Below are 24,019 nucleotides of genomic sequence, written 5' to 3'. Positions count from 1 at the left end.
TGATCACGCCTATGTGACGAAGCGTCCATAAAAATCCCAAAAGTATGGGGTTCAGAAAGCTTTCCATCTGGCTATTCATCTGTCTTCTTCTTTTTCACATCCTTTAATAAACTGGTAATTGTAAGTATTTCCCTGAGTTCCATGAGCGACTCTAACAGTTAACCGAACCCAAGGAGGGCGATGTGGGAATCTCTGATTTGTAGCCAATTCGGACAGAAGTTGTGGGTAACCTGGGGACCTGCTACTTGCGATCGGCGTCTGATGTAGGACGGGAGAAGCCTTGTGGGACTGAGCCCTTAATCTGTGGGATCTGAAACTACCTCCAGGTACATAGCATCAGAACGGAGTTAATTGTAGGGCACCCATCTGGTGCTGCAGAGAATCGCCTGGTGGGGGAAAACCCGTACATATTTTGTGACCAGAAGTATCAGAAGTTAAGTGTTCGACATGAAAGGAGAAAGACACAGAGTTAGACAGCTGTGTTTTTCCCTACTCAGCAGGGAGAACTGTAACTAATAGACCTGTGGAGTTTTTCTGCACTACCCCGTGGCATCCCTTCTATCCCTTGAACAAGCCTGGTGTGCAATCCCATTTCTCGGCCAACAATTGAGTACTAAATGCTCTGTGTAGCAATTACCATGGAAAGCAGCAAGTTGGGAAACGTCCTTATCCGTGAGCTTTCTCTGCTGTGCATGTAACAGAGCCACACACTCAACATACAATAGCAGCAGCTAGTGCCTGGGAAGGCAGAGGCAGAAATTCAATTCTCCAGTTCTCCAGGCATGCAGTTCTGACTTTCCCACATTATGCTATTCCTGACCTCTCCTCCCTCCTTAAAGTCTTTTTGTCTACGTAATATCCCTCTTCCTCTGAGAAAGGCCAAGGGAGGTGTCCATGTCCTGTGCAGGAAAAAGCATTGTTCGGCTCAGAGCTAAGGGAGGTGGCAAAGTTCAGAATGATGCATCTTCCTGGCCCCACTTGACAACAGCTACTTCTTGAACACTGGGTGGAAGGCTGGATTCCACGGACCCTAGGGACCTTCCCTCTATTTCAACTTTAAGATGCCGTGATTTCCTGCCAAAAGGGCCAAGTAGACCTCTCCCTGTTTCACTGAACACAGTATCCTTTCCATGTGGTACCTTTTAACTTCTTCTACCTTCTACCACTGCCTTGCTCTAATCTCGGTTCCAACTGAGAGTCTGTAGCAGAGACCAGGGTGCAGATTTAGGGTGGGCAACTGCCCAGAACCCTGGTACTGGAGCTGGGTTTCCTCCTATTTCCCACCACTGAGGTGATCTTACAGCCCTGTTTATTATGAAGAAACTCCACGGTCACTTAGAGTCCTGTAGTTGAGACTGCAATTTGAGACTGTTATCTAAACACCATCCAAGATCTAAGATCCCATATGTTGTCTCTTAAATAATCCCTATGGCCATGTCACATGATCATCTAGTGACCCACACGGATGGGCTTAGCCAGGTTTAATTTACATCATCGACTCTACATGATTATGATACAATAGGTCAGGGTGCCCTCATTTGTTTCAGTTTGGTCCTTAAAATGATTTTTCTCTTAGAATTAGGTGTCACTAAAGCTTGGTACCTACTATATTTAGAAGGAGTGTCCTGGTTCTTGCTCAATATTCACCTAGCTAGCTTTGTCACCTACCTCTCTTACTAGTTCTGGTTCCGGGGACCTCAGCATGAGCTCCATTGTTTAGATTCCAACCTTGGTTTGACCCCTCCAGATGTGGCTCTGCACCAACCAGTCATTTGGTTAGGGATGGTTCCAGGGTCTCCCATACCTGGGGACTGGCCTCAAGCAACTCTTGGGCTTGGTCAAGAGGACCCAAGAGAACAGGTGGCCTCCACTTGCATGGAGAGACCAGGCTCTGAAAAGGCAGCACTCAGTGGGGAATCACCTAGGCAGCACTAGGGAGGGACTGAGAGACCTTGGCCTCTTGGTTGCCTCTGGTATAAGCCCGAGGAGCTTGGGCTTCTGGCTGGCTGGTGAAAACCACCTGTTTTAAATGGTCAGTATACTCTTCTCTGAGAAGATTCCTTCCTTCTGGGAAGCCTTTGCTGGTGCTACTCACAAGCATAGGAGCCACAGGGCGCCGTGCACTTGACATATAATACCTGTTAGCATTTAGTGTCAGACGTAGAGAGTACCTTCTCAACACAGGCAGAGAGTTGAAACGGGACAGCCAAGATACTCCTTTGGGTCCAAGCCAATGCTTTGGAATCATAAAACCAGTCCAGAGAGGGCCCAGGAGTGAAGCCAGTTACCACGACGACCACTAGCTATGCTGAGAAGAGGAAAAGAGGACTCGAGAAGACTCAACACGAGCTCCCAATTCAGTGCCTTTACAGATACTCTCTGAATCTCAGGCCTCAGGGGCTGAGGAGGTGAGACTGTTTCTTATGCTATGAGAAAGCTAAGGTTCTCTCCGAGTTCATGTACCTGAAGAAAAACAACTTTAACTAGCATGTGTGTTTGTGGACTAATCAGCGGGAAGAACGGGGGAGATGAATAGTCTGTCTCCCAGCTATACTCGTCCTGTGACTCCAAGGAGATGCACGCACACATCTCAGAAGCTCATGCTTCATGGGCTGTGAATGCCAGTTAGCGAGAGAAAGGGGACGTGTGTCGCTCTGGGAAGAAGGATGCTGTTGGCCTTGATTAATATCCAGATTGTTGTTCGCAAGCACCGTGGTGCCCACACAAATAAATGCAATGTCAAGGAAGGTTTTTCTAGAGAGTAAAGAAAAGCTGAAGCCGTAGGAGGGTGGCTAAGTCGGCCTTGAGGATCACACTCTGCCTAACCTGCCTGGAGACAGAGAGGACTGAGTAATTAGGGAATATTTATACTATGAAGACAGTAGACGGCCCGTGGCGTCTGTTAAAAATATTAGTTGAACGCTCCCTAGCCATAAAGCAGTTCTTCCTGGGAGCATCCTGACACTAGCACTTGCCACTTTCAGTGCCTCCATTCTCTACTTTCAGGTGTGCTAGAGTGGCTGTTCCCTGGCATGGAGAGAAAAGCCCTCGCTCCATGGTCTTTTTGAGATGAATGCTTCCGTCTGAGTGGCTTATGGTCAAAGTGAAGGACGGCTTTCCAAATCCTAGTAGCCTCTCTGATTTCAGGTACGGAGATTGACGCAGAGTCCTACTCCTACGCCCATAAGAGCACGCAGCCTGGGCTAGATCATAAATGCCCCAACTGTGTCATCTCTTGTGACAAGAATCTTTTCACTGCTGGCCATGTGGCACGTGTGGGTCAGTTTAGTCCGTCCATCCAGCCAGCCAGTCTAATATTTACTGAGGAACTAACAGTGAACATTGCACTCACTCTGTCTCCAACAAAAAAGAAAAAGAAGACAGCCTTACCTCTCATGGAGCTAATTTGAGAGTTAGATGTCAGAAGAAGAAGAAGAAGAAAAAAATCACATGAATGTGCAATTTCAACTGTGCTACAGGAGAAAAATACTGGTGTTTTGACACAAATGGGCCAAGGCCGTCTGGAAACCTCCCTGGGGAAAGGACCCTAGAGCCGAGCTATTTAGGCTGAGGAGGAGTCGCTTAGGCACAGAGGTGGGACATCGCAGAGAACTTTCTTATGTGCAGAGTACTTTCCATGTTCCAGCCTTTGCAGTGTATGTCCCCTCTGCTGTCTCATTTAAAGGGCCACAAGCCAAAGAGGGAGCTGTAATTATTATCTCCATTTCACAGACAAGGAAAGCAAGACTTAGGTTATTAACTAGAGTACGAACATGGAGTAGTAAATAAATGGTGGACCTGGAATTTGAGTCCAGGTGTGCTTGACTCCAAAATCTATATTCTTACTCAGTGCCTCATACCGTCTCATTCATTCATTCATTCAATGCACAATGACTGCACACCTACTATGTGCTGGGTACTGTGTTAGGGTCTATTGATTCAAGGATGCATAAGACCCCACTGTCCAGATCAAGTGGGTGGACTGGTCTCGCAGGGACTGACCCTGTGACCAAGGCCTCAGCAGCCTGTGCCTCAAGCACCCAATATAACCTGGTCAGAGCAAGCCAAGCAAATAAAGACTGATTCCTTCTGAGAAGATAAACCCCATCTCTACCCTATCCCCGTAAGTGTATTTAGTTGTAAAGCTCCTTCCTTTAGGGAAGGAGTAATAAACTGTGTTCTTCAAGCGGCCTGATGACATCTAAAACAGAGAGACCACACTTGTGGATTCATTGGAAGCTGGCAGTCCCTTTGAAAACAGAAAGAATGCTGCATTTGGATATAAGAGGATCTCGGTTTCTATCTCAGCTTTATCACTTCCTGGATGAAGGCTCTGGGTGATCACTTGCTCTCTCTGAGTCTCAGACCCTCATCTGTTAAAGGGAAACAACACTGCATTGCTCTCTTTGCACACCCCATCAACCTCCATCCAAACTGTGAGTCAATCTCAGAGGCTCTATTCCAAAATCCATCCCTAAGGATCACTTCTACCTACTCCAGGAGAACAGGCATCCAACCACTGGCTTACTGCCTGGAATATTTCCATCCGCCTCCTGCTGCTCTTGCATATTCCACCCCAGGTCCTCGGCAAATATTCTTCACATAACAGTGATGGGTTTAAAACCTGTTCAGATCATTCTATATCCCTGCTTCAGACCCTTCCAAGTCTTCCCACTGCTCTAAGATTACAATCTTAACTCCTTAACAAGAAAAGTCTTTCCCAGACTTCACCCTGGCCCACCTCTCCATGCCTCAGGGCCTCTGCAAATGACCTCTTCCTCTAAGTACTTTTCAGGGCTCCGTCCTTATCGCCACTCCTGATCTATCCAGGGCACAGATCTCTTCCCCACTGCTTCTACGGTACCACTCTTAGCACACTACCCAAACTGATCTCTGAAGAACGCTGACACTCTGTGATTGGTTGACTTGTTTATCTTTCTCCCCACAAAAATGTAAGCTCACGATAAGGAACTCTTCTCCCTTGTTCCAGCCCTTTATCTCTAGTGCCCAGAACTTGTTCATAGTTGATGCTCAACAAATATTTGAAAAATGGAAAGTGAATCCTGACAGAGGTTGTTTTTGAGGATTAAAGAAAAACATACCAAACAGAGGCGGCTAGCATAGCATCTGGTACACAAAAACCCTTCCGTCACCTTTTTAACCATAGGTGCTTCAGGCACAGCTCCTAGAGAGTCAAGGATTGTTTAATGGCAGATGAAGCTGTCTGACAGATGAAAAGGAATTCACTGGATACAAAATATGAAGCCAATGTAGTTAATGCTACACGAAGTGTCTAGGAAATATGAACTTTATGCCAACCACTCAAAGGCAACTTACACTAACTCTTTAAATATTCATATAAAATTATAGTAATCATGGGATGTCTGAGCATGTAAAAATGTTTGGCATGACCTTCAAAAGTATGAGGAACCCAGAAATTTGGAGAGTTTTAAAACAGCCCTACTTTTTGCCTTCTTTCTTAATCACTCCCAAGGTTAAAAAAGTAATAGCTAAATGATAATTCTTTTTTAAAGAAGGAGGTTAAAAACACTCCATGGGGGCTGCATTAAAAATGTGCTTCCTCTAGTACTTTTCTGAGCTAAAAGTTTCTGGAAGTAACAAGGTAACTTTCTGGAAGAGTTTCTGGGAAGAAAGTTGCCTACAAAAGAATTAAGTGCTCAGATCAGAGCTTACTTTAATAAGATAAAATAACTCAAGCTCATTAATCTGGTGAGTGGAAATGATTAAACTGAAAATAGAACAACATTAATGTTTTCTCCAAAAATAGCAGTAAACCAAGATTTCAATGTCAAACTCTTAAAAAGCAATCATGGATTTACTTCTTTGTTTGCTAATTTGGGTGGAAAATGTAATGCTCTTTCTCAACGTATGCTGATTTAAAATAGGCTACTTAGTCATTCTCACACAGTGGTATATGTCCTTAAAAACTGCTTTTAACCAAAACAGGAATTGAAAATGTGGCTAAAAAAGGGATCCCTCCATCAGCAGAAGCAAAGACCATTTTCCAAAAAATACAGCACCGGCTTAGAACACTGGAGGGTACAGGGACAGCCCAGTGTCCTCTCCGTTTCCTTTGCTTTCATTACATTATACAGTGTCACTTTAAGCCATCAAATCAAATTATCAGTTCAAGTGGTTTTGATTCCACTGTGATTTGAACAGGTTTCGTTAAATTAATAAACCATATGTTTCATGTTGTTGGAAGGAAAGTTATTTTTCTGCATTCGCTGCTCCAAAAGTCTTCACAATAGACAGCATTCAGCACTTAATCGCCAAATGCTCTTCCATGCCGGGATGTGTTGCAGAATAACTGAAATGACAGCCCATTAAATTCTCAAGTCTGTCCAAGTTATTTACCGACAAAGGGCAGACTGGTGAACTGGATGTCCCCTGAACAACCCACCAAGCCTAAATACTGTTTCCATTTACTGGAACTAAAGCTTTACACGTTTTATGGGTGACATCCATTATAAGTCCTTCTTCGGCAACAATACAAGATGCCATCCCCCCCTTTCTGGTGTCTCACATGGCCACGCGTCTCGTTCTTGGCACTGAAAGGCTTGACTCTGTTTTCTCTATTCCAGTACATCCAATCATCCTGACAGAGGGCAGGATGGGGGCGCATTAACTCAGGCATCCCCCGCCGTGCTGCTCTGTGAACACTAGTTAATGATCGCAGCCGGGGGGTGAGGGACGTAGGTGCTGTATGCCGTCCACCGAGGCCCTGCTTACAACGCTGGTGGGAACGATGAGCAGGTGTGAAGGTGAAATGGTAAGTGGCTGGTTACCAAGTTACCAAACCTCTGATTCGTCCGTGGGTCTTGGAGTGGAATGGAAGAACAGAACCATCCAACAGACATTTTCACTGTCACTGCCACTACCATCTTTAAGACAGAAAGTATTTACCTTAAAGCAAACCTAAGATTAAGTTCCATCTTCGTTCAAGCCATCCATTGGAGCAGGGGTCAGTAAACTATGGTGCTCAGGTCAAAGGCAGCCTGTCTCCTATTTTTGTAAATCTAAGTTTTTTTATTTCTACATCCAGGCATGTATACCGGGGGTGCCAAAAAACTGTATACATATTTTAAGAGATGATATCTATGTATTACTTTTTGAAGTTGAATTACAGTAGCAATGTGTAATTGTAGAAGTCAAACATGACTTGTATTTATCTTTTGTTATCGGAATATATTATTACAATTTTAATACAGTTGTTTCCTTTCTTAAAATGTGTTCACATTTTTTGGGCACCCTCTGTATATTATCTTTGGCTGCCTGAATGCTACCGTGGCAGCGCTAAGAGTTGCAACAGAGGCGATATAAGCCACTATCGGATAATTAAAGAAGGTTACTGACTTCTGTTCTAGGTACTTAATTTATTTTTCTTTCTTCTGTGACAATAGCCCTATGAATGCGTAGCTCCATGCTCAATATCATAGCTCTCCTAGGTCCTGAAAGCTTCCAATCGTGATCAGAGAGAATGCCAATCAGACAGGATCGGTTCTTCCTTTTTTTTTTGCAGAAGACTGAAGAGAAAGGAACACTTCCTGTATCGGCCCTCTATTAGTTAGATCTGCAAAGTACGTAATCTAAGCCCTCCAGGCTGAGTGATGATTGCCAGCACCAGTGGCTTTTGGCCTCTAGCGCCCTGGAACTACCTGCGTTTTCTCGGGGACAAAAAGGAGGAGCATTTGGTCATGGGGGACCATGGGTTCCGTGGCATGTGCATTTGAAAACAAACAGGGACATCATTAGTCATCAGGGACGTGCATGTCAAAACCCCCGAGAGACACTACTTCACATCTACCAGGAGGGCTAAAATAAAAAAGATGTATAACAAGTGTTGGTGAGGATGTGGAGAAGTCAGACTCCTCCTACCTGGCTGATGGGAATGTAAACTGGTACAGTTGTTTTGGAAAACAGGTGGTAGTTCTTCAAAACTGTATACGCACAGTTACCATATGACTCAACAATTCTGCTCCGAGGTTTATATCCAGGAGAACTGAAAACACTATGTTCACACAAAAACTTGAATATGAATGAATATGAATATGAGTATGTTCATAGCAGCATTATTCATAACAGGCAAAAAGTGGAAAAATCTCAAATGTATAGCAACTGATAAATGGATAAACAAAATGTGGTATATCCATACAATGGTATATTATTTGGTCATAAAATGGAATGACATTCTGATACATGCTTGAATATGGATGAACCCTGAAAATGTAATGCTAAGTGAAAGAAGCCAGAGACAAAAAGCCATATATTGCATGACTCCACTTATATGAAATATCCAGAATATGCATGTCCATAAAGATAGAAATCACATTAATGGTTGCCTACAGCTGGGGAATGGGGGGGCAGGAGAAAGAAGAGGAAGGACAACAGGAGAGCCTGGCTACTAACTGGTATGGAGTTTCTTTTGAGGAGGTGATAAAAATGTTTTGAAAGTATATGGTAGTGATGACTGCACAATTTTGTGAATATACTAAAAGCCACTGCAGTATATACTTTAAAAGAAGGAACTTTATGGTATGTGAATTAAATCTCAATAAAGCTGTTATGAAAAAAATAAAACAGAAATACAATTCAGCAATGAAAAGGAGTGAGCTACTGATACATACAATAATATGGATAAAACTTAAAGTCCCAACACAGTGAAAGATAAAAATAGATCACAGGTTGGCTGGAGTAGAGGACAGGAGAAAGAATTGGCTGCAAATGGGCATGAAGGTTCTTTCTGGGGTGATGAAAATATTCTAAAACTGGATTGTGGTGATGGTTGTAAAACTATACATTTATTAAAAATTATTGAATTGTACATTTAAAATAGCTGAATTTTATGGTATGTAAATTATGCCTTAATATGGTGTTAAAAAAATAGGAACTTTCGTACACTGCTGGCAGAAGTGTAAAGTAGTATGTACAAATGATCACTCTGGGAGACTGTTTAGCAGTGTCTAACCAAATGTACACATGCATGTGTACGCTGGGCTAGAGTCTTTTTACTCCTGGGTGCACAGGCTATAGAGATGTGTCCATATGCTCATTAAAAGGCATGTTAAAGAATTTTCACAGTTACCCAAATGTGGAAATAATCCATACATTCGTGTATGTTGAAATGGATAAATAAATTCAGGTACAGTCACACAATGAATTTAGCAATCAGAAAGCACAAACTACAACTACCTGCGACAGCGTAGATGACTCTCAAAACCAGGAGAGAGCAAAAAAAGCAAGATATGAAAAAAGGACATCTTGGGTGAGTCTGTGTATATGAAACTGCCCAGCAGGCAAAGCTAACTCGTAACTCATGGTCGCGGTTACCCTTGGGAACAGACGGTGACTAGAAATGGGGAGAGGGAGGTGCTCCTCGGAAGCCGATGTCAGCTTCTTTTTTTTTTTTTTTTTTAACCTTCTCTTCTTTATAATTACATCTTTTTTTATTTAAATTTATTGGGGTGACAATTGTTATTAAAATTACATAGATTTCAGGTGTGCAATTCTATATCACATCATCTATAAATTACATTGTGTGTTCACCACCCAGAGTCAGTTCTCTTTCCATCACCGTATATTTGATCCCCCTTACCCTCATCACCCACCCCCAACCCCTTTACCCTCTGGTAACCGCTAAATTACGTTCCCCAGATTAATTTTCAAACCCCGTGGTCATCCTGTGGTCACCGACTGCCCTTCAATCCCTTCACCCGCCCCCCACCCCCCGCCCATCTAGCCGATGTCAGCTTCTTGATCTGAGTGTTTGTCAAGTGTGTGTCTTCTGTGTGTGGAAGTGCCTCAATTTGTGTCTGTTTTATGTATGTACTTTTCTGTATGTTATACTCCAATACTGTGTTTAAAAAAAAATAGGACTGCACCTACATGTTTCTGCCTCTAGAAAGATCACAAAACATTTTAATATTCGTACACCTTAGGAGTCAGCAACGGACACTAGGATAATTGCAACAGAACTTTAGAGTGAAGAACTGACTCCTTATAGTTAAGGATGGATCCAGGGCTGGCTCAAATTCAGAGAAAGCCCTTTCAGGCGACGCTCTTGCCCACTTTTTGACGATTCAATGCAATGGAAACCATTATCATTACGAAATCCTTGGTTGTGAAGGGCCACACATTCTCTTTACAAGCTGTATCCTCAGCCTGCTTTTTAGGAAAAGAACTTTCTGTTGCAACCTCAGCAATTCTGAACGAGCAGATCGTTAGCCCGTCTGCGAGGTACTTTCCTCACCCTCTATATTCACCTCTCATAAAATAGTCCGCCCCTAAGAGCCCCCTTTTTCTCTAGCAAATTCCCTTGGGAGAAAGCTTTTGAGCTCTGTTGTTTTATTTTTAGTTTGGTTTCAAAAAAATTAGCCCAAGTGAAGTTTTTCGATGCCAGCCCAACCTAAGCTATTTTAGAGGTTTGTGTACCTAACTCTCCTATTGTTACAAGCTGACAAATAATATCTTGGACAGAATGTCAGCCCCAAATTACTTGAATCTCACATGGTCTTTACGGAACCTGGCCAGGCCAGCTTCTCCTCACCATCCTCAAACAAAATCACACAGACAGGAAGGAAACGATCACATTCTTAAAATTCCCTTCTTCTTCTTTTAGTTCTTTTTCAGATACGTGAGCCCGGGAAATGGGCTCCCTCTTATCATAAAAGTGCAGTTATTTGTTAAGCTCATTGTCCCATTCCTACAAAGGTCACATGCCAGTAATCTGGCCGCTTTTACTGGGGTTGGGGCACTCTTGAAATGAAACCTCCCCATATAACTCACTCCACTACAAAGAGCACGTGTTAGTGTAGTGTTGATAAATGACGCAGCTCTTCCCATATTACCCAAGTCCACAATTTCGAAGGAGAGCACTGACTTGGAAAAGATCCATCTCTTCAACACTTTAAGAAAATGCCTTCTTATTCCCTCTCCCTTCCAAGTAGTAGGACTTAGATCAGTCTCATTCCTCTAAATGTTTCCCAAGTTCTAAGCCACAATTATGACAAATCACAGAGCTTGAAACGAGGGGTGCCAGGGTAGGATCAGACTTTCTAGTTTCCTGGGTCACGTTCACTTCACATGAGAAAGTAGAAATGGAAAAGATTAAGATGCCTGAATTTATGTTTATCAGATAGGGGAATTAAACCATTAAATAATAGTTTTAAAAGGCCATGCCGGGTGTGGATCTCAGTAAGAATGCAGCAGACTAGAGTCTTGGGAGCAAGTCCAAGGTCTTGATGTCTGAGCTCAGAGACAAACACCTGATCTCAACAGGGGAACAGGTGAGAAGTAAGACACCCAAGAGCTTTCTTTAGCTATGGACGACCTCGTATTAATGTTACAAGGTAAAGAATCACAGAGAATGACTGACATAATACTAGTCAAAAGGGCAATTCTGAACATATCTGTTTAACTGAAGTTATTCCCACAACTGCTTCTACTTATCATCCGAACAGTCTCTTTTAGGAGACAAACATATGCTCTTGACACCGAGTTCTAATTTTTGGCTAGTTTCGAAACTCCTTTTAAATTAAAGTAATTTATGACAAGGAATCTTCCTCAGGGCAAGGGCACTTAATCCACATATACCTTTCGAGGCTTCCGTCCCCAGGGGGTTTTCTAAGAAGTCTGTCATGTCATGGTTCCAGGCGTCTCGGACGGCGGATTTGGACACCACCCTGTCATTCAGACCCTGCTGTGGTCGAAAATTATTTCTCAGATACTCCACTGACTTGACGTGGTCTTGCTGCTCCGTGGTGAAGATAGAATAAAAAGCCTCGAGCTGAACAGAGAATGAGAGGGAAGAAAAAAAGAACATCAATTAGAAAAGCTATGTGGTCCAAAGCGGGTGGGGGTGTCAAGAACACCAAATGGCAGGAAGTGCCAATGCCAGGTGTGACAAACCTGGCAGGACACAGACTGCCTGCCAGAATCACTACCATGGGGCTTATCTGTCTGAGGTTTCAGTCCTGCAAACTAAACAGGAAAACACTTCACTTGAGGGTGTAAAGAACTCTTCTAGTTTGAGTCTCAGACAGAGTCCAGTCTTTCCTCAGTGCCCCCTCCACCCACTTCCCGCAAGACCTTTACTTGACTACTATGGGAAGGAACACAGAGTCACGGTGAAAGTAGATTCTGGAACCACAGATTGCTTGGGTGAAATTCTAGCTCCATGGTTCAACCACTCTGTGACCCTGACAAAGTTGTTTAACTTCTCGGAGCCTCGAAATTTCCTCAGTGAAATGCGATCATTTCAATAGCATCTTTGTGTCAGCATTTAATGAGACAATCCATATGCAGTGCTTAAAAAACAGTTCCTGGTTCATAAGAGCTCAATAAATATTAGTGATTTAAGTCCTACTAAGTATTTTCTTACATACTAGGGATCCAGTTCAGCAGTTGCTAAAAGCATAGCTTGCAAGTTAAACGGCCCAAGGTCAATATTTACCAGATGGGTAATCATAGTCCAACTACTCAAGCTTTCTATAATTAAAGTTTCCTCATCTGTGAAGCATTTAATATTAGTACCAATTTTATCAGGTTGTAGAAAAGTTTAAAATTGATATAAATCACTTAGCATCTAGTAAGTCCTTAGTAAAGATTAGCGGCTATCATTATTATTAAAAAACATTTTCCCCAAGGCTGCTGACCAAACTTTCATGGAAACACAAAGAAAAAACATTCAGAATGCCGGGGTCATATTTTTATTATCAAAAAGGATTCCCCTTCGCCCCAACATCCTGATCATGAAAACAGGTCATTCTATTACATAATAGAAGAGGCAAGGAGTGGGGGCTGGGCGGCAGAGGTTTGTTCTCAGGGGATCACAAAATTATTCTTGTTCCCAAAGAAATAGACCGTAATCTAAAATTCCCAGCCACCAAAAATACTAACTCCTTGATGTGGGATAAGAAAATGGAATGAAGTAGCGAGAAGCTGAATGAACTCTTTGTGGCCCATCTGGCGTCTCCAACACCCAATCAGAAGGCTACTGCAGGAGACAATGACAAGGTGGAAAGAAAGGTGGTAGACAGATGCTTCCCCAGCAGGCACTGAGAGGCCGCCCTAGGCTGCAGGACCAGAAGCAGCTAACACCACTGAAGGAAAGAAACAAGAGAATTACTACCTGGGTAATACTAGGTAAGTCTGGACGGTCATTTTGAAGCCTGGAACTAACCCTAGTGTTTTTCAAACAGCCTCAGAGAATGAGGCAGAAAATGACCTGTTTCCAGTCCTGAAACTCGCACTTTTTTGCGTTGGAAAGCAATGAATACATAAATAAAATACACAGTGATTAATTCAGCCAAGAAAAATCATTTAAGTATATGGATTCAGCTATCAATCCACCTGTCCTCCAATTTTCCTGCACATGTAAAGTGATAGTGAACTATGACATTTTTTCTAATTGTTCATCAACATAGAACTAGATGGTCTCTCAACCAGCCTTTTGAAACCAAAAGTAGCCTGTGTTACTCTAATTCTCTACTATTCACATAGCTTTTCTTCTAACAACTCATATTGTTGCTATTCAGAATATGCCCTTTATCTTTCTTCCTTCTGATGTTCCGTCTATATAGTAAAGGGGGAAAGGCAATAGAAGCAGAAAACATTGCTAAAATTGGATGGTTTACTCTGTCTAAATGTGACCCATTCAAGTGATGGTAATTGGAGGTGCTGAAAAGAAAAATCACCTCAACTTAGCACGGTATATTCACTTGATACGACTACCAAAATCCAAACTGAATTCACCCAAAAATGAGAGAAGGTTTCTGATTTTCTTGGAGAAAATAACTTCTTAAAATTACATGAAAGGACACTCTGGAGACAGTCTAAGGAAAGACCAACGAAAATGATTAAAGGGATGGAGAATAAATCCTACGTGCAAAGGTTAAAGGAAGTGGAATTGTTTAGCCTGAAGAATAGGCGAGTAAGGAGTAATTTGATTAAAGGCTCTTGCAAGTGGAAGATGCTGACCAGCTCTTCTCCATGTCTAGAGAGGGACAAATAAGAAGACACTGGTTTAAATTAAAGCCTTAGAGACGTGAGTTGAATAGAAGGAGGAATACCTTAACTTTCTGCGTGATTTTCTTTTTTTTTTTTTTTTAAATGGACTGGGCTGCCATGCAGAGCAAGTTAGATTCAAGATTTTTCTGGAAGAGATAGCCTTCTGTAGTGAAATAGTTTAATATCTGAGATGCCAGGAAAGGATGGCCTGGGAGACTGTCTCAGCAATACGACTCTAAGGTTTGTTTATTTTCTAGAATACTTGCTTCTTTCACAAGATAGCATTTATGTCTAAAAAGTTTATTTCTGATGCCTCTGGAAAGAATTAGTCACACAACTGTAAAAACAGGCAGGTTCTCAATGTAATGCAAAAATGCTTTCGCTTAAATTGCTCTTACAGCTTAATGACATGCTATGGCTTAAAAGCCCGGCCGCCTCCTTGTCATTAACTCAACCTGCCAAAGATTTTGAAGGAAGGATCAGATAGTTCTGAAAGTGAACTAATGACCTGAACGATATTATATTGTCAACTGGATCATACCTTTGCTTGACAGTCACACAAAAGAGGAAAAGGAGGACAAGCTTAGCAGACTCATCAACTGTCCTTCGGTAGGTTGGCAGTATTCACTACCACCCTGTCATTCCTCTAAACAGAATGCAAATTGCCAGTGGCCTCTCCTGTTGGTAAGTGGCATGCTTGGCTATTGAGTGGAAACCTCCATGATCCCTGGATTGGCAAGGGGAGTCTTTTCACTTTGGCAGGTGAACAGTGATGATCTAGGCCAGAAATCTACTGAAACACTAGATTCCCCTTATCAGCAGTTTTGCTTTTTGTAGTTTTAGTTACCTGTGGTCAAATGCAGTCTGAAAATACTCAATAAAAAAATTCCACAAATAAACAATTCCTAAGTTTTTAATTGAACACCATTCTGCGTAGCAGGATGAAACCTTGTGCCATCCTGCTTTGTCCCACCTGGAATGTCAAGCGATCATCCTTTTGTCCAGTGTCTCCACACTGTATGGGCTCCCTACCCGTTAGTCACTTAGCAGCTGTCTCAGTTATCACATCAACTGTCTCGGCATTGCAGTGGTTGTGTTCAAATCACCCTTGTTTTACTTAATAATGGCCCCAAAGCTCCTGAGTCGTGATGATGGCGATTCGGATATGCCAAAGAGAAGCCACAGAGTGCTTCCTTTAAGTGAAAAGGTACGCATGTATAGGACAAAACATAGTATATCCAGGGTTTGGTGCTTTCTGCGGTTTCAGGCATCCACTTTGGGTCTTGGAACAGATTCCCCGCAGGTAAGGGGAGATGACTGCATAGCTTTACACAGATAATTGAGGTTGTCCCTTGATCCTTACCCGTGCCATGTAACTACACTCGCTAAGGGTGAAACTGACCACCATCTAGGCCTCCACTTCTTTGATTCCAAAGGATGTCATTTACAGAGACCAAAATGAGAAGGTGCCTCTTAAAGTGGTGCAACGTGGCAGCCCCACATTACGCTGGAGCCGTAGAACAAACTGTACACAGCTGTGCTTCTCTGGGCGTCTGACCAGCTTACTCTGTTCGACTCTTCTAGATCTGGTTAACAGCCACACAGTGATCCTTTTGAACTGTACATAAAGGTACGTCATGCCTCCGTTCGATTCCTTTCAACAATCTCCCATTCTCACTGTGGGGCACTAATGATGTGGCCTGTGCCTAATTCTCCAACCTCCAAACTCTTACTCTTGCTACCTAGGCTCCAAACCCTGTTTTTAATCCCTGCTTGCTAAATATGTGACCGTGGTCAAAGTATTCAATGTTTCTGACCTTTAGTTTCCTTACTTGTACAATGGAGATAACATCCTTACCTATCTCATGTGGTTTTTGTTACTATTAAATGAGTTACTACACATAATGTGTTTGGCATAATTCCTGGCACGCAGTAGCTACTCAGTATTATTATCATTATTGTTACTATTATTATTATTTTATAAGGAATGTGGTAACCATGCTTGTACTCTAAGCTTCCAACAACTATAAGATGCTCTATCTGCTTTTCCCTTCTCTTTCTCCTCATAATGTATATTTATCAAACCCATTATGTGCCATGTACTTTGTTATGTACTTTAAAAACATTATTTTGGTTTCTAACTTACATTTAGCTTAAAATAACATTAAAGTAACATTAATAATAACATGTCATTCACACTAGCAGCTACTATTTACTGAGTGTTTATTCCATGCAAAGCATTGTACTAGCTCAGGGTGTTACGTGCTTTCTCTTAGTCCTCACAGAAATCCCATAAGGTTGATGGTATTAGGATATCATTATTATGATTTTTGACTGATGAGGAAACTGGGCTGAGCGATCTTAAATAATGTCCCAAGATCACATAGGAACCAAGAGGTGGAGTGAAGATGAGAAATCTAAGTCTGTGCGACTCTCTTTTTCAGGCTCAGTTGCTTCATGCCAAATGCATACCAGGCCCGCAGCATCATTCACTGGAAGAGTGGCACTGTAGTGGAGAAACTGAACGTGGTGATAGTAGAAGTCCCCAAACAATTCCTTTTAGCTAATCCCAAAAGACCGTTCATGCAGGGTACCCATTATTGGCACCATGAATCTATTTGCACTTTCTGCACTCTGGAAAGAAACGGCCTATGGACCAACACAGAAAGAACTGGGAACTGGGAACAAGATGGTGGGCACAAAGAGAAAATTCTATCCACCTCACAAAGCCTGCACTTTTACAAATTTACCTTATTCCTTTCCAGAAGCAGGTAATACACACATTTGAATTTATCTTTACTTTAATATGTAATAACTAATGAAGCCTTTATCATTAGTAAAAATAAATGAAAGTTTTTATTTCTATAATATTAAATTGACTTTTTAACTTTTGAAGTCAACATGTAAAACATTTTTCTTTTATCCCTGCTTGGGGAGTTGTAATTGCATTTTTAACTGGTGCTGTTTCAAGAACAATTTTAACCTTGAATTGCAAATGTGTTAGCTGGAAGTATATATAAATCATTTCAACTTAGTTTTTATTATAAAAATATTACAAAGAATAATTAGTTTTTAATCTGTTGGCTCAAATCAAAGGAAAGCTGAAATCTATTCAGGCCATTGGTGTGCAGTAAGAGCTCTCGTCCACAGGACGTAGGGAGAGGACCATTGTGGCTGAAGGGGGAAAATGAAAGAAAATCAAAAGAAATATTGTTATGAACCAGTAAAAGGGCGATGTGCACAATATTTTATGGGATAGGTATATAATGGCAATTAAACAATGCCAGAGTCCGTTATAAGCATAGTAAGATACTCCAGGGCAAGCATCAGGAACTGAAATATCACACCTAAGGTCAAGGAGACACTTCAGCTTCACCATACGTTTAAGAGGTGACAGGGGAGTACTGTTTTGTTGCCTCATTATTAAACAAGATAACAATGATGCAATATTAAATTCTCAATAGCCTGGAGCATCTAAAGTTTTACTTATTGGAACATGGCTGCAAAAATAAAACCCAAGAATAACACGCTAACTACAGGGCCATGTCCCCACCTTGTAGCTGCAGACATCTTTTCATGAAGGCAATTATAGAAAGGTTTTCTACAGAAAGGAAAAGGATTTAATCGTAATTAACAAAGAAAGCTATCTAGTATGGATTAATAATGACACCTTCACCCCACCATTGAGACAAACTTCATTCACATGCACTGCACATTATGTAGTTAGAATACACACTTTCTGAATTAAGTAGTTAATCAGTAGTTGTGGTCCTGAGATAAACATGGGAGTTGCAACAGCCAGTAGTCATATGTAGCTCTTCCACCAGAAATGTGGCTAGTCCTACACATTGAAATAATGATAATCTGGCAAAATTGGGCTACATAAAATACAGGAAAATTAATTTCACAAGTTTCTCTTTACATTTTCATTGTGGTTACTAGTAAATTTTAAATGATGTATGTGGCGTTTGCTTTATTTATACTGGAGAGTGCTGCCCTCCAGCCTTGGTGATCATTTAATAACAGCAACAAAAAGCCCGCCCAGTGTCTCCTGAGCACTTCCTGCGGTGCCAGGCACTGGTCCAGGCATTCTACACACATTCTATCATTTAATCTTTGTAAGGTCCCCATCAGGTAGGTATTTTCATCATCTCCATTTTGCAGATGAAAACCAAGGCACAGAGTAGCAGAGTAGTTGAGTAATCTGGCTGAAGAATGGAGCCAGGAATGAAATGCAGGCCGTTTGGCTGCAAATGGAACATGGTCTTAAGTCAAAAGAGCTGCTCTCCTCTTTATTAGAGAGATAACATTGGTTAAAAAAAAAAAAAAAAGTCATGCAAATGAACCTTTCCTATCCCCTCTGGCTTACTGTTAGGGGAAAGGAAAAAAAACCAAAACATCCAAAAGCAAAGAGACTAGACATGTTCAGACATTTACTGCCTTTTTGATTGAGTCCCCAAGAAGCACTAAAATAAAATTCATGCTAAGGGAAATTATAGGCAGTGTCATATTTTAAACTACAGGAAACAAACAGTCCTGGAAAGGGGAGGCTGGGATAGTCTCCAATGGCCAAAGCACCACCATTTGAGAGCCACTGCTCTCGGATAAAACGCATCCTAGTACATTGGACTCAAGATGGTCGTGTTCTCCGACTGGTCATGAACGGCGCAGGCATCTGTCTCACATGGCAGTCCTGCTCCTTTAACGTCCTTTACCAGGACAGACAGTGCTGCCATTTTGTTTGGGTGACAAAGTCACGGCACGATTTTTGCCTGATATGAACAGTAGATGTTTAATGGAGCCACAGAAGCTATCCTGACTGCTGACCAACCAAGCCGACATGTGATTTCATTAGCAACACCGTATTTAGCTCTAGATTCTCACTCAAGCCAGAGTCAAGAGTTCACGGGCTACAGGGCTGGTTTCAATGTCCACGTAGACTCCCCAAAGAGAACAAAAGAGGAAAAAGAAGTAGTTGCTCATATTTACTCTGTAAGGCGACAAAGAAATCCACCTCACACAAGTCCAGCGTTTGCGCTCAGCATTTATTTTATGGTGAACATGCCCTCATTTTCATGCCTATAGGGCACCCACACTGTGTAAGAGAGAAGAGGCGACTGAGCCTTTGAAGAAAGAGAAGGATGAAGGGCCAGGGATATTTTCTTTCTGATAGAAGCAGACATGGAATTCTGTCTGCTTGGCTCTTCTGAATTGGCTATTCGCCTTTCTGAAATGAACATGCTGTGCTAACTTCAGAAAGAATGTTGGCAAGGTCAGGGTGAGAAGGTCTGATGTGATAATACTTGGATGGCTAAAGCTTTCCTTTCTGAGGGCTGACACAGCTGTGACCTCCATGCAGCTAGTGAGCAAGAATTCAGTTTGGCCACATAAAAATGAGTTGTTTTCCTCCTTTGGGAAACGGACAGGGATTGATGAAGCTGTGCTTGATAAAAGTAAAGTATTATCTTAAGATGGTTTATAGTAAAGAAACTGGGAAGCCAATGTGATCGATTTCTTCACTATTTCCTTGAAACAATAATTAATACCTACAGAGAAGTTATACGCTGAAAGTCAGAGAGAAAAACTCTTCCATCATTTCTTCTCTTTGAGCATATAGGTGGCAGGAAGTGGAAGAGTAAACAGATATTAACAAAGAAAGGCCCACTTACCAAATGTCAAATGCTTCTAATTGACAAACACTTGTGACAAGACATCCAAGCCTGAAACTCTGCCTTTTGTTTGGACCCACTAAATATCTGAAGTTGAAATAAAATCTGGTATGTGTGAATGGACCTTATTTCCTCCCTACTTAACTACGACTCTTTATCTCTGTGCCCTTCACAGGGCCAAACTTGTATTTCTTAACCATGTTACTCCCAGCCCTTCTATCTCTGAAGACAAAAGCATTTGTCTTAATTGACAAGGATTCCTTTTCAATGCCCCTTCCCCAACCCTGAGGCTATAAGTCTATAGATTGTAATTTTATTTTATTTAACGAAAACAATGCCGGCTTCACCATTAGGAAGGAAACTTGTTTCATATTTCATTATCTCCTTAAGGCTGGCAGATCCTGTTCAGAAACCAAACTGCTAATCCTTTCTTCATAAGAGTGGAATTGAAAGAAAAAAATCTGAAACTAAAATGTCTGCCAACAACAGTGGGGCCAAATAATCAATTTTGCCTGGCCCTATACCATCTAACCGCGTTAGTGGGATAGGATATGGTGTCTCTTCTGCACATAGCTCCTTCTGAACAGCCTGCTCCATTTACCCCTGATGTCTCCGGATGCTACCTGGCAACTCTGCTGATTTATTCAGACTGGACCCATGAGGACCCAGGGCCAGCCAATTCACTGGTCGGCCCATGTCTACTGGATCTATCTTCTTGAATACTATGACATAACACCCACAATTTTGTCAACTGGTAGCTGGTCCTAGAGCTGAAAGGCCAATTGGTACAAGAGTAACCATATTGGGCCACACAACCAAAACAAACAACAACAACAAAACCTACGCAAAGGGGGAGAGAAGGGACCAGAATTTTGCAAAGGTACAGAATAATAAAGTCATGTCAGAAAATCCAAGATTTAAGAGCCCGTGTGGCCCTTGAAAGAGAGCCATATATGCATATGCGTCACTTTCTAGTTACATTCCTGGTCACGACGGCTTCATCTCAGGGTGCCCCTACTATTGTTTCTTGAAGATACTCCCTCTATTTGAGCTACCTTATATAGGTTTCTGTTTCTTATCTCCAAAACAGACCTGACCTGGAAACCATCCAACGCTGTTTCCCCCTGCTCACTGTTCTGTATTCTTTGCCCTTGTTAGGAACATTTTTGGACCATTCCGCAGGCCAGCCAGGTTCATAACCTTGTGGACCGTGCCTTCAGTCCTATTACTGATATTGTCACATCATTCCAAAACCTCCCCCTTCCCGTACACCATCCCTAGCCCTGGCTGTCAAGCTCTGGGGAAGAAGCATTTCTATGAATGGCCCTGATAGGAGGAAACTTCCATTTTTATACATTACTGGTCAATGGCTCAAATTCCCTTTTTACAACTCCCACCCACTGTTCCTGGTTCTATTTTCTGGAATTATGGAGAAGAAATCTACTGCTACCTCAGTGCATCTTGCACTTTTGACAACTAACTTACCCCTCTAAGAATTGGCCCTTCCATCTATTATCCCTGAGGCGATTTCAAGGCTCCTCACCCCCCTAGTGGCTCCCTTCCTCTGACACTGGCCCCCACCTCTTGTCTATTTCATCACTTCTTACCAGTGAACTGCTCAGCCTAAATTCACCTTCCTATGAAAACCGCCCAGGGCATACTCAGAGAGGAGCAGTTCAGTACATTGGTTAGCAATGTGGGTTTTAGAATCAGACAAACCCAGGCTTGATTTCTGGCTATGACATTCGTGAACGACGACTCCTTGGCATGTTGTCTGATCTTTCCGTGCCACAATGTACTTATGTGTCCAATCTCAGTGTAATACCCATCTCTCCATGTTGTTTTGCATGTAAATGGACTGTGTATAAACTGCTTAGCAAAGTGACTGGCACACAGAAAGAGCTCAGTCAAGGGTACTTTTTCTTTAATTTCTTCAGGTATAGAAATCTCTTTTCTGAACTTCGGGTAGATTTAGGGGTCCAAAGCTTGGTCTTTGTGATCAGACACCGTGGTATGGTAATCAGTTGTGTGACCTTGGACAAGTCACTATACTTCTGTGTCTCTCCTGCATGAAGTGGTGGTGCAAATACATACATACATAGCTACATCATAACACCATTGTTCATAAGGATGAAATGTGATGAACACATGTCAGGAGCTTAGAAGAGTTCTTGGCACAAGATATCATCATCATCTAAGAGAGCTGTATCCCCTCAAAATTGAATATTTCCACAAAACCTGATTTCATGCCTGTAGTTTTCATCAGGTAGTTAATTTGTAGCCAAAAAACCATGTTTTATGTTTTATAATTCGTGGGTTCAAAAACATGCCTATTGGAAAGAATGAAGGAAACCTATGAGAAGTAGAGGGTCCAAAAATAAAACATTCTAACTGGTGTATTCTAGCAATGTTAGATAAGTAAGTCAACACAAAACGAGTCAGCACAGAAGCCCCATGTGGGGCTCAATATGTACCTGATGGTAAGAGATGGGGAGTGGCTTCCGGAAGACGATCCACTCCACAATTTCACTACACGGTGGGGTGGTCAGAGAACCTGTGTACCGGTAATAGCTGCCCAGGGATGCAGGCAGGAGGTCCCGGAGGACGAAAGGATCCAGAAAGGTCTCCTTCTCTGTTTGGGGGAAGAGGCAAAAGAAAAGCACAATGGTAAGTCATACCATGCTGCAGACACACAGGCAAAAACCCTCTGCATGCTGGTGCCACATCACAAGCCTTATGTTTGTTTACATCCTTAGAAGCACTAGCATTTGGTGGTGGGAGAGCCACAGAAAACAAAGCCGTGTTTCCCAGGGTGTGTTCTGAGGCACCAACATTGCACTGTATTTCATGAAAAACAGGTTCCATGATGAGCAATACTGGGCAACAATGCGGTCTCTCCCTCTTCCCCCAGGAAATGGATAAAACACTAGCATACTAGAGACTCTGAGCAGTCTTACGGAAAAGGACTGAGCTTGATTTTATTTAACCCGAGCCCTTCACGATCTTCTTTCACCACAGAACACTTCTCTACCTAATACATAAGAAGTAATAATCAGTGGAACAAACTCGGGGACACCCAGGAGAGAGCCAGCATGCAACGAAGACTGTAAGCCCAGGGTAAAGTGCAGCTCCAAAGCTGGTTACGGCTCATGATGATTTCCCCAAGGCCTATGGAAATCAACGTGAAACCTAACCAAGGAACAACCCTGAACTTACAAAACGGTGGCCCTGAGAATAGGCTTCTTCTTTTTACAAAAGTGGAGGGGGTCTTTCCCGAAGTAAAGGTAATGACATTTAAGCTGAGACCCAACAATTATACCTCACAATAAATCTATGAAGAAAACAAGGTACAGAGGGGTTAGTACCTGCCCAAGGTCACAGGTCCTAAATAGCAAAGCCGGCATATGAACCCAGGTATGATGACCCCAGAGCTTGCAGGGTCTGATTCAGCTAAAGAAGGAGCTGAAGTGAACTATGTGACTATTGAAGGGTAGGGGCAAAAGAGGAAGAGTATTTTAGGCCTTGGGAACAGCATGTGCAAACATGCTGAGGCAAGAAGAAATAACACAATAGAGATTAGGGCTTTGTGTTATAATTCTCCCAGTCAGGCTCAGGAGATCATCCAGCTTCTTTCACAAATCAAAGGAGGTTCTAGTATCTACCTGAGTCCCCAAAAGTCTAGCCCTGAATTTAAGGCTGGGATTCCTTCCTCATCCCTTTTAGGCTATTGTAGTCCTGCTAATGGCTTGCCTTATTCCTTAATGGCCTCCATAGAGGGCTGGGGATGGAGAACCAGCACATGCCTGGGGCACGTTAGGGATCCAGGTTGCTTCATGGACACACCTGTGCCTACAGGAATATTCTTTCCAAGACTCACACCTCCTCCCTCTTCTTTCAAGCAGAACAAAGGGTAGTTATTTGGGTGAATGTGTATCTCTAACTTAAGAGGTCTATGTAATGGAATAATGTAAAACCCCCAACAGAAATCACTTAGAATAATTAAAATTTCCTTTTCGTAGAGATTAGTTGAACAAAACTTAACATTTATTTAGCTTTTACTGCACGTCAGGCACTATTCTGAGTATTTACATGTTGCAAATATTTAAACAGCACTTACTGTATATGCCAAGCCAAGTCCTGAGAGCTTTATAAAGATTAATTTAACACTTAAAATAGTCCTGTAACGTTGGTCCTATTATTACTACCAATTGACAGAGCTGGAATGCAAAGCCAGGGAAGTGAGTTTAGAATCCAGGCTTTCATTATTATTAACCCATCATTATGCTCTCACTTCATAACCCGATGAAGTACATCACTGTAAT

At 42.1% G+C, this 24,019-nt stretch overlaps 1 protein-coding gene across 3 annotated transcripts in view; it reads right to left on the bottom strand.

The window, feature by feature from the left end:
- The window catches only part of PTPRG (protein tyrosine phosphatase receptor type G), a 685,327-nt gene that overhangs the window by 114,488 nt on the left and 546,820 nt on the right, over positions 1–24,019 (bottom strand). For all 3 annotated transcript variants that reach the window (XM_033132046.1, XM_033132048.1, XM_033132047.1), the window contains exons 7-8: positions 22,172–22,329; positions 11,614–11,806 (exon numbers count right to left, since the gene is read on the bottom strand). In XM_033132046.1, coding sequence (XP_032987937.1) covers positions 11,614–11,806; positions 22,172–22,329 — 351 coding nt within the window. The remainder of the gene's footprint in view (positions 1–11,613; positions 11,807–22,171; positions 22,330–24,019) is intronic.

The sequence above is a fragment of the Rhinolophus ferrumequinum genome, chromosome 17 (assembly GCF_004115265.2).
Source record: "Rhinolophus ferrumequinum isolate MPI-CBG mRhiFer1 chromosome 17, mRhiFer1_v1.p, whole genome shotgun sequence".
NCBI classification, from domain to species: Eukaryota; Metazoa; Chordata; class Mammalia; order Chiroptera; family Rhinolophidae; genus Rhinolophus; species Rhinolophus ferrumequinum.
This window is presented reverse-complemented; position numbering and strand designations above follow the sequence as displayed.